Source organism: Saccostrea cucullata, unplaced genomic scaffold, assembly GCF_032062105.1.
Source record: "Saccostrea cucullata isolate Sc308-1 unplaced genomic scaffold, CSIRO_AGI_Scuc_v1 ctg7177, whole genome shotgun sequence".
NCBI classification, from domain to species: domain Eukaryota; kingdom Metazoa; phylum Mollusca; class Bivalvia; order Ostreida; family Ostreidae; genus Saccostrea; species Saccostrea cuccullata.
The window spans coordinates 2,283-13,901 of record NW_026927564.1 but is presented as its reverse complement, the minus strand read 5'-3'; the positions used below and the strand labels follow the sequence as shown (position 1 = coordinate 13,901).

At 36.1% G+C, this 11,619-nt stretch overlaps 1 protein-coding gene across 1 annotated transcript; it reads left to right on the top strand.

Annotated features, from left to right (window-relative positions):
- Nucleotides 1-289: 289 nt before the first annotated feature.
- Nucleotides 290-3,776, top strand: LOC134274783 (elongation factor 1-alpha 2-like). Its single transcript, XM_062757012.1, has 5 exons — nt 290-331; nt 1,188-1,470; nt 1,641-1,732; nt 1,830-1,994; nt 3,132-3,776. The coding sequence occupies exons 1-5, from the start codon at nt 290-292 to the stop codon at nt 3,774-3,776; spliced, it is 1,227 nt and encodes a 408-aa protein (XP_062612996.1).
- The last annotated feature ends 7,843 nt before the right edge of the window (nt 3,777-11,619 follow it).

Below are 11,619 nucleotides of genomic sequence, written 5' to 3'. Positions count from 1 at the left end.
CAAGCGACAGTTACGTTAATTAATCAGACTTGAAGAATAAACAATGTAAATAAGAGACATCTTAATAGATTTGAAGAAAAAAAACAGCAATTTTGGGCGGGTGATTGGTCATTGAATGATCAGCAGAGGACAAGAAGACCTAAAGATAGGAGATCGGACGGAAACGTTCAATGGTGACTGACGTTGTCAAGAAAGACATAAAGAGTGACATGCGAATCTTTAAGTTTGTCTTATGCTACTGTTCAAAAAATTTGACAGAGGGCTTAATTATGAAAGGAGTAAGTGTAAAATGGTACCAAGAATTCTTAAAGAAACTGGAATTGGTGAAAGTGTTTGCTAATAAGTTTTAATGAAACGAAGGGGAAGCGCTAATTAAAAGTATGACTGTGCGTATCCGTCATATGACGTTATATTTAGGTGCGGCGACTACCATAAACGCACATTGTTTAAAGTTCGATATTTTGGAAAGTATACATCATACTCCTTTGAATTGTTCAGGTCTAATTTGAAATAAATAAAGTTTCCATCATGTGTAATTTTGTTAGTTTACGTCGATTTATAGCAATTTTATCAAAGTTGTGACATTACTTTTGGATCAACCCTCGTATATCTCTGAATTCTACTTGAAAAATTGTGAAATCAACGTATACGACTATAATTTAATGATACATTTAATTGTATTTCATTTACTATTGTTTAATTAAAGTTTGAGTGTTTGACTAAAAATTGGAAATTTTTAACGCTAATGGAAACACCACATCATTGTAGAAACATTTATTCTTTTATATAGGCTAATTATCTGCAGTTATATTACATGTTCTGGCGTGATCAGATTTGTCTGCTCCCTGTAGAATGACGTCAGGACGTGACCATGATTGCTTTCTCCTTCTTAACCGTATTTTTCCAATGCCTGATGAACTCTTATAAACCATAATGATTATAAACGATTAATTTTTTTTTTAAAATATGCTTTGACAGAAGTAACTTGATAGTAGCCTGTGTTGTGTCAGCGGAGAAGAGATTATTATGAATACTCTTGAACATCAATCACAATCTGTAATTGTAAGGCTAAGTTGTTGTCATTGGAAATTGCGTCTTTCATAATACAGCGTAGTTTCAGACAAAATGTCAAAAATGAGAAATCTCCTTGTCATTTCTGTCCTTTTACAAGAATTTTCTTTTTTCAGATAGAGTATAATTCGTGCATTCATCTCGTGCAACGTGTTGCGCAAAAGGTTGGATACAACCCCAATAAAGTCATATTTGTTCCTGTGTCCGCCATGAAAGGTGACAACATAACAACACCGACAACAAACATGTCCTGGTACGATAACTGGGAGACGGTCAGCAGACCAGGAAACCACGTGACTGGTGTGACGTTATTGGACGCTTTACACAAGACACAGCAACCAACGCGTATGAATAGCAAGGCACTGCGAGTACCGATACATACTGTATACAGATTAGGGAGTATGTTGCATATTCTTCCAAGATTAATGAATTTTTTCTTGTAGCCGATTTTCTTATATTTTTCTGTAATTTATTTTATGCATGATGATAAAACATTTGAGAAGTGAGCATGACAATTTAAGTAAATATCTTCATAGTTCACTTAATCATCCTTTCTTTGAATGTTCAAGATATAGGTATCGTGGCCGCCGGTAGGGTTCATGCTGGATCTGTTAGACCACAAATGGAGCTCAGTTTTGCGCCCTCCCAAAGAAAGTGTTCGGTTTGTAATCTTGAATTAAAAAACTTCCTAAAATCAATCTATATTACCTTATGTGGTATCATAAGAAATTTTAGGCAAAGTTGTTTCATTCATTTAGGCCCGTGCAATACAAATTTTTGGCGAAGTAACAAACGAGGGACGAGCGGGAGACAATGTGGGAATTCAGTTTGAGGGACTGTCTACAAACAAGGTTAAGAGGGGGTATGTGTGCGGGAACCTGTATGATGATCCTCCCCGAGAGGCAAAACAAATCACTGCACAGGCAAGTAGTGTCTAGCCAAACAAATCACTGCACAGGCAAGTAGGGTCTAGTCAAACAAATTACTGCACAGGCAAGTAGTGTCTAGTCAAACAAATTACTGCACAGTCAAGTAGTGTCTAGTTGAACAAATCACTGCACAGGCAAGTAGTGTCTAGAGAAACAAATCAATGCACAAGCAAGTAGTGTCTAGAGAAACAAATGACTGCACAGACAAGTAGTGTCTAATCAAACATATAAGTGCACAGGCAAGTAGTTTGTAGTCAAACAAATCACTGCACAGGCAAGTAGTGTGTAGTCAAACAAATGACTGCACAGGCAAGTAGTGTCTAGAGAAACAAATGACTGCACAGGCAAGTCGTGTCTAATCAAACATAAAACTGCACAGGCAAGTAGTGTATAGACAAACAAATCACTGCACAGGCAAATATTGTCTAGTCCAACATATAACTGCACAGGCAAGTAGTGTCTAGTTAAACAAATCACTGCACAGGCAAGTAGTGTCTAGTTAAACAAATCCCTGCACAGGCAAGTAGTGTCTAGTTAAACAAATCACTGCACAGGCAAGTAGTGTCTAGTTAAACAAATCACTGCACAGGCAAGTAGTGTCTAGTCAAAATACTGCATAGGCAAGTAGAGTCTAGTTAAACAAATTACTGCATAGGCAAGTATCGTCCAATCATGTAGCAAAACAAATCACTGTACAGCCAAGTAGTGACCAGTCTAACAAATCTCTGTTCAGGCAAGTAGCATCAAGTCCTTAACGTAGTGTACAAACATGCTACACAAGTATAATCACACAGGAAGAAACAATGCCATTCAATGAACTTAAACGTTTTCTGAAAAGTGACTGAAAGGGCAAAACTCTGCCCTTAATCTGTCGGTAAAGATTCAGTGATCATTCGTTTAACTGAAAGGCCTAGTTTCAAATATATAAAGCCCATCATCACTATGTCTAAGCATATATTCTAAGGTTATAAGATGTGTGATCTACACCTAACAGCTATAGGCTAAGTATCAAATAATCATTTTAGTATGCTGCAATACTATTTGGAGAATACAACACGGTATATTAATATCGTGCACACAGATTGTGTAATTTTATAAAATAGTAGAGGAATTTGTTTTTGATATTCATAGATACGCATATTGCATCACCCAGGGAACATCAAGAAAGGTTATTCGCCTTTGCTCCATTGTCACACCGCCATGACAGCCTGTACCATCACGAACATCATAGAACGAACGGATGATCGAACAGGCATGACAGCTGAAGACTTCCCGACATCCCTGTCGACCGGAAACGTTGGTCTGGTGGAAATGATCCTACTCAAACCAATCTGTGTAGAGACGTTCTTTGATTATCCATCATTGGGGAGGATTATATTACGCGATTTGAAGCAGACGATAGCGGTCGGGGTCATCGTCAAGGTCACTAAAAGCAATATAAAAGACATGAAAAATTTATTGAAAAAGCAAACTGAAGAAAAAGCGGCAGATGAAACGGAACAGGAGGAACGGAAAAATAAATCAGAGGGTTATGAGTCCTTATCGAGTGACATTAAAAACGAGGATACAGTTGATGGTGTACACAACAATGTGAAAAGTGAGAGTGGTCATGAGAGCTTACCAAATCCAGACAAAATAGAATCAGTAATTGAAAGTCAGGAGCAGGTTAAAACTGGTACCGAAGAAAGTATATCAAGTGAAGTACCCACATTGAAGCTAAGTATTGATGTACCAGGGACAATGAACGACAGTGGGTGTATGGAAGAAGATGTGTAGTACCTCATCGTCAGGGAATCAGTAGGACTTGAAGATCGTCGAAAAATATAGCAATACTGGTTACAAGAAGAACTGCTTCACTTATATCATAGTTAAAGTTTACAAAACAGATTAGTTTGATTTCCCTTGTTTATTTATGATCTGTTTTACTCGTTTTGTTCTTATATTTTACTTTGTCTCTAATCTTTCTCTGAGAGCAAGAGACACATGTTTAATTGAAAAATACATATCATCCTAGAGGGGAATTGTTAAACCCTATTTAATTTGCCAGTTTTTGTGTAAAATTAGGATGTTTTACTGAGTAAATACGGTAAGGGACAACTCACAAATTATCAATAGAAAAACAAGATGACTTCTTCTTTGTCAAGTTTCCTTATTTATGTAGAAATATTCGGCAACACCTGCATAAGGTGTTTATGTCTTGCAACGTATTCGATACTCTTGAGCAGGTTTGGTTCAGAGTACGATCGCTTTTTTAAACTAAGGCAGGCTACTTATAGATAAGGCGATGTTACAGGTAGTTCAACAATTTCGTTTAAAGTCAGCATTCCATAAATCTCTATGGTCGTTTCAATGACCTAATATAAATTATCACTGAGTTCTCTGACACATTTCATACTTATTGAAAGATCATAGTTTTACTTCATTGATCACTGAATATTTCGTCGACCTGGTCAATACATATACCCCACGACGGGTGTAACTATTCAGTGGATGCTTACATATTTTTAATCACATATTCATCAATTAAGTACGAATAAAAATATCGAGAATAAAATGGGTTAGTACCTAAAGTTGGCATTGGAATACATAAGTACATAGATTTTTCATTATCAATATAATTACTTATTGTAGTGAATAAGTGTACAATAATAATATAGATTTTAGTCAAGCACGCTTTTAAACATTTTAATCATATCAAACACGGTACCTGACGACTTTGATTAGTTCTGTAGATAAAACATTTTTTTCTAGTACACAAGATACCTTATTTAACGGTGAAATATTACTAATATAGGGTTGCCTTTCTTTGATTGTACTGTGTCTGATTTCTCTTTCAGGAAAAAGTAATGCTGTTAGAGATTTCTGAGAAACAAGGAATGATACAACAATTTCATCGGTACAAAAAAAGGACAAATGTTTTGTACTCGTTCTGAGACAGAAAAACAATTATCTAAGGCCAGTCCCCAGGAGACGTGAAATGCGTGCTTAAATCACGTTATGTCATAGTATAAGGTGCTTAAAACAAACGATTAACAAAGAAGTCATTACCCACTGTTCCTGTGGCTGGCGTGACGAAATCCTATATTCTTTATGACAATGTTTTCGAGTCTAGGTGCGCAGATTTTTAATACGTTGCTTTATTTTATTTTATTGGGCAAGACATCATAATGTATACTATTTAAAGGATTTTCTTTTTTTTTTTTTTTTGAGAACATCTGAACATCATGTTATCATGCGTGATATTATGCAACAACGTATTACTGCAAAATTCATTTGACCACTGGTGGTTCTGAGCTCTTTATACAAATAAAGTCCGAAGTTTTTGCAGTCTATTTCCGTCATATTCTGACATAGGCTCACTGTTTGAACAAGGCTGATTTTACATACAAGAGATAAGAAAATTAGTACTGTATTCGATAGTGGGGTATACCTATTTCTAGTACATGTAATCAAGAGAGGATTTTAATATCATTCAAATACACAACTAAAAGGATGATCAAGATTATGATACGTGTAAATCCATAATCCAATATTTAAGCATAACCTACCTACGCAAGTAATAGCTTTCAAAGAAGCTTGTCTGGCTTCAGTGACCAATTTCTAGAATAAAAAATGCACGATATTGTTCGAGGAATTGATCTTTGCACGTCAACTTCCTTTCTCAAAAGAGCTGAATTTATCAAGTTCAGTGCACTCTATGACTATCTGTTTATTTTTTTTTTTTTTTTAGATATTCTAAATTTTGAGTTTAATTTGATATTTTCCTAAGGGTGTTTTCCATTTTTCTTCCTTTGATGTTGTAAATGTCAGAGGAGATAATTACAAAAAGGTATTAAAGTGTTTTCAAAAGTGAAGGCATTATAACCCATTCAAAATAGAAAATGAAGATTATATTAAAGAGAAAAGAGAGAATGCCTACTTAAATGACTGGAAACAACATGGATATCAAAGGATACCACAGAATTCAATAAATCTTCCTCCTTTTCAATATTTACTAGAAAAAGACGTCAATGTGTTCACAATGCTTGTGTAACTATATACTCTTATCACCTGCATACAGGTTTTTGACCAATTGATTCGACATTAAAGAGCTTACTAAACAATCGAATCATTTCTTAGATAAGACAAGCTATTGACAAACATGCTTTTGAAACAAGAGTATGAACCGTCTCGCTCAAGAACTTTGCTGATATTAAAATGATTGTTTACAATTACTATGCAATTTTTGGAGACAAAGTCTCCCAACAATCTATTAAAATTCCCATGTGTACCAAATTGAGCCCGATTATTGGCAGACGTATATTTGTTTTCATATGAAGCAGAATATGTTCTAAGTCACATGTGAAAAGAAGAAAACGCTTGTTATGGCCTTCAACTCGACATCAAGATACATGTATATCGACGACCTATTGTCAATTAGCAATGGATATGTCGATACGAAATACAGCTGTATAGCGGTGAGATCGAGTTAAGAGATACAATAGCGTCTGACCCATCTGTTTCAAATTTGGATATTTCACTTTAAAAAGATGTAAATGGTAATCTGACAACCAGGATTTATGATAAACTTGATAACTTTAACTTCTTACTCATTCATTTTCCTTACTTATGCAGCAATATACATTCATCAACTGCATACGGGGTTTATATCTCTCAGTTGATCCTATACGCAGGAGCATGCTCTATATACGTATGAATAATTTTTAAAACTAGGTAAAATATTGACAAACAAGTTGATGAAACAAGAATATCAGCAGTCTTGTTTAAAGTCCTAATTTCTATGGTCGAATTCCTAAGTTCTATGGTCGATACATTGCCCTTGTCAGCAAATGCAATTTATCATTTAGTTAAATACTGACTGACTTTTTTATACTAATGCTTAGTCCACTATTTACAAACAGAATTGTCGACGGATTTTTTTCGTTATTTGCCGATCATGACAAGAAGCACACGGCGGATGAGACCGGTCGGGAGGGGATGCTCACTCCTCCATGGCACCTGATCCCACCTCTGATGTTTTTGAGGTCCGTGTTTGCTCTGCTCCTCTTTAGTATTGGTTAATGGACTTTGATCTTGAATATTGTTCGTCATCTCTAAATGTTTCATTACATACATTACAATAAAATATATGGAGATAACGAACAGTATTAAAGCTCAAAAGTTTAAGACCGAAGAACGACGTGCCACATGTGACCCAACAAAAACTGTGAAGGAGAAACTTCAGAATTATCTTGGTAAAGCATATTTAAGAAGTGGATTGAATCAAATCTTTAAAATACAGAAAAATAACTTTTTGAAAATAAAAAATCTCAAAATTTCTAAAACATCAATACCATCGAAAAACTTTCGACTTTTTAAAGCCTCTTCGACAATTTTTCTAGAAATCAAAGAGTGGGTTTTTGACATCATAGACAACCTTTTTTTCAATAAAAAAAAATGCGTATGATTTGCCATCTGCAGAATATTTTTTGTTAAAATTAGGTACTTCGAAGATTAATGATACAAAGACGAAGTACCTTATTAACAAAGATGAACAACCTCATTAAAACTCTCTTTTATGAAGCAGAGTTCAGTCAAAGGTTTCTTCCTGGGAAGTAGTATATTTTTTTCAGAATTTATGAGATTAATATCTTAATATCAGTCTCTATATCTGACATATGTAGTTTTAATTAAATGTTTTTTTAAAATCGGACAAAAACCAGGAGTAGTGTTGTGAGGTGTGTTGTATTTGTATTGTTTCATCATGTCTATTATTAGTAACATTAAGTTTCTTGAACATTCCAGAGTGGTCAACATGTTCGGTCATTGTTTCTAGAACATTCCTGAACTTTGTGTATGTCCAGAACTTTCCAGTAATATCATGTACTTACAACTTCTAGAATATTCTAGATTTCTAATACTGTATAAATACCCTGTCAATTCGATGCATAGATATACTTTGGTCGTACAAGCATCATTGAGGTATTACTGGGACTTATTTTCACTGGGACATTGTGTGCAGTAACGGACACTCTGATGTATGTATTTTTAGATTCTTGCTAAGTTTGTACTTTATGTTTCATATACTTATAATATATTACTGTAAATAAATTATTGTTAAGTTTAAATTGTGTTATTGATCTTTGCTGGCATTTAGGGTTATTCTGACCCATAACAGAATTTGGGGCTCGTCCGGGATAAAGAATTTCTTGCACTTTTGCAGTTTATTGTCAAAATTTTGTTAATTGAACCGTTAAATTTGATTATCAGCCAGCAGAAATCAACATGGTATTTTCGGTCACAGACTTTCTTAATTCGCCAAGTGTTCAGGTTTTTGATACATTAAAAAAGGATGACTTGATCGCGTTAGGTTTGCATCTTGGGTTAGAGGTTAAATCTTCACAGAGAAAGCAAGACATTAGAATAAAGGTTGCAAACAAACTAGTTGAAGAAAACATCTTTGGAAAATATGATCTTCCAGATTATACACTTAAATCAGAATCTTATAATATGTCAGAATTTCAGTATCAAGTAGAGTTGGAAAAAATGAGATTTGAAGAACGAGAGCGTGAACGGAAATTTGAATTAGACAAATTAGAAAGAGAAAGAGAAGAGCGAGAAAGAGAGAGAGAAGAGCGAGAAAGAGAAAGACAAGAGCGAGAAAGAGAGCGTGAAATGAACTTTGAATTAGAGAAATTAAAATTACAGAACCAACCAGGACCGTCAGTTGTCAAAACTGAATTTGACGCAGCAAAAAATATCAGATTAGTTCCAAAATTTCAAGAAAAATCTGTAGACAAATATTTTCCCCAATTTGAAAAGGTCGCAGAGAATCTTAAATGGCCACAACATGTTTGGTCAACAATGTTACAAAGTGTACTTGTTGGAAAAGCGGCTGAGGTATACTCTGCACTAGGGGTAGTTGAGAGTTCAGACTATGAGAAGGTCAAATCAGCAATATTAAAAGCCTATGAATTAGTACCTGAAGCGTATAGACAAAAGTTCAGAAAGTATAGAAAGTTTGATAATCAAACATTTGTTGAATTTTCACGAGAGAAAGAAGATTTATTCGATCATTGGTTTAGATCTAAGAAACTTGATAAAACTTTTGATAATTTGCGCCAAGTCATCCTGGTAGAAGAGTTTAAGGAATGTGTTCCTCAAGATTTGAAAACACATTTAGAAGAGAAGAATGTGAAAACTCTTGAAGAGGCAGCAGTCATATCTGATACTTATGCTCTGTCTCATAAAAAGAATTTTGTATCAAGATCTCAGACTAGCAGTAATTCTACCAATTCAGACACATATAAAAAGAGTGGTTCAGGGTCTCAGTCTTTCACAAGTTCCCAGTCTCCATCCCAAGGTGGTTTTAAGTCCGGTCCAGGACGTTTTGAAGGATCGTCTGGAATAGGGTCGCTTCCTACTTGTAGTTATTGTAAGAAAAAAGGTCATCTGATCAGTGAATGCTATAAACTTAAGAGAAAAAATGATTTTGATAAAACTCAACCACATGCTTGTGCGGCAGTTAGAGGTGATAGAGAAGCCTTAGTTTCGATTTGTTCTGACACTCCTGATGTCCAGGGTTCACAGTCCAGTTCTATTGATTCTATGGAGGATTATAAGCCCTTTATGTCTCAGGGATTTGTTTCACTCGGTGACTCTAGCGAAATAAAACCTGTCCAGATTTTGAGAGATACTGGTGCTGCACAGACGTTATTGTTAGAGGGCGTGCTTCCTTTGTCTGAGCAGACTTCTACTGGTGGGTCAGTTTTATTACAGGGTGTGGAGCTAGGCGTCATTGATGTTCCCTTGCATAGAATTAGTTTGAAGTCAGATTTAGTTACTGGACCTGTTATCGTAGGTGTTCGACCTACTCTTCCCGTTCCAGGCATTTCTTTGTTGCTAGGCAACGATTTAGCTGGTGGAAAAGTTGTACCAGATCCTATAGTTTGTGAGAAAATCACTCCAGATGTCATGTGCGATGATGAAGATGATGACATTTATCCAGCCTGTGCTGTTACTAGAGCGATGGCCAGAAGACGAGAAATGGAGGCAGACCATACTCAAGCCTTTGACGAAACGAATTTCTCTGTTGATATTGATTTGAATGACACTTTCTTATCTGACCTTGATGGCACTCAAACAAGCATGGAACCACACAATATCAAGAAGCAAGAGAAGAAAGAACTTTTATCAAAATTTGGTGGTGAGGATGATGAGTTGCATCCACTAGTTAGCCAAGGCAAGGACATCCTCAGCCGAGAACGTTTACTCTCTGAACAACATAAAGACCCAGATATCATTCAACTTAGTAAGAGGGCACTTCCACCAGAAGAGGCTACTAAAGTTGGAGAATGCCTCTATATGAAAGATGGCATCCTTATGCGAAAATGGCGACCACCTGACGCTTCCCCAGATGAAGTGTGGCGTGTTGTTCACCAGATAGTGGTCCCAGCTGCTTATCGTCGAGATGTCCTGAGTTTAGCTCACGATACGCCTATGGCTGGTCATTTAGGTATCAATAAGACTTATAATAGGATTTTGAGTCATTTTTATTGGCCTAAGCTAAGAAAGGATGTTTCGAAGTTTTGCAAGTCATGCCATGTCTGTCAGATGGTAGGTAAACCAAATCAGAAGATACCATCTGCTCCTCTCCAACCCATTCCAGCTTTTGAAGAACCGTTTAGTCGAGTGTTGGTGGATTGTGTAGGACCTTTGCCTAGGACTAGATCTGGAAACCAGTATTTACTTACCATTATGTGTACATCCACTCGATTTCCTGAAGCCATACCTCTTAGGAATATAAAGGCAAAGAGCATAGTTAAGGCCCTAACCAAGTTTTTCAGTTTTGTAGGAGCACCCAAGGCAATTCAGTCGGATCAAGGCTCAAATTTTATGTCGGGGTTGTTCCAGCAAGTCATGCATGAGTTGGGTATAAGGCAATATAGATCAACTGCTTATCATCCTGAGTCCCAGGGAGCGCTAGAACGTTTTCATCAAACCCTAAAAACAATGCTGAAGACCTATTGTTACCAGTATGAGAAAGACTGGGATGAAGGGGTTCATCTTGTACTATTTGCTGCACGAGAAGCAGTCCAGGAGTCTCTTGGGTTCAGTCCTTTTGAATTGGTGTTCGGTCATACAGTTAGAGGTCCTTTGAAATTGTTGAAGGAAAAGTGGCTGACTGAGACTAGTGATCTTAATCTTTTAGATTATGTGTCTGATTTCAAAGAAAAACTTTACAATGCTTGTAAATTAGCACAAGAAAATTTGAAGAGTTCTCAGATGAAAATGAAAATGTGGTTTGACAAAGATGCCAGAAATAGGGTGTTTAAGCCAGGTGATAAGGTTCTTGTATTTTTACCTATTCCTGGTCATCCTTTACAGGCCAGATTTTATGGCCCTTATGAAATTGAAAGCAAGATCAGTGATGTAAACTATGTAGTTAAGACACCAGGTCGACGTAAAGAGAAACGGGTTTGTCACATTAACCTGTTAAAAGAGTATTTTGAAAGGTGTGACCGAAATTCTGTAAAACCGGTTTCCACTTTAGCCAATGCTAAGACTGTTCAAAATTGTATTGAAAGTGATACGAGTGTAGAAATGAATGAGAAAGATTGTAATCAGAGTGTCCGCTTGA

What these genes read in the sequence shown, in the direction of transcription:
- LOC134274783 (XM_062757012.1), top strand. Translation starts at nt 290, where the DNA reads ATGGTACCAAGAATTCTTAAAGAAACTGGAATTGGTGAAAGT. An exon ending in TACTGTATACAGATTAGGGA is followed by an intron (nt 1,471 to 1,640) that starts GTATGTTGCATA and finishes TGAATGTTCAAG; the next exon opens with ATATAGGTATCGTGGCCGCC. An exon ending in CCTCCCAAAGAAAGTGTTCG is followed by an intron (nt 1,733 to 1,829) that starts GTTTGTAATCTT and finishes TCATTCATTTAG; the next exon opens with GCCCGTGCAATACAAATTTT.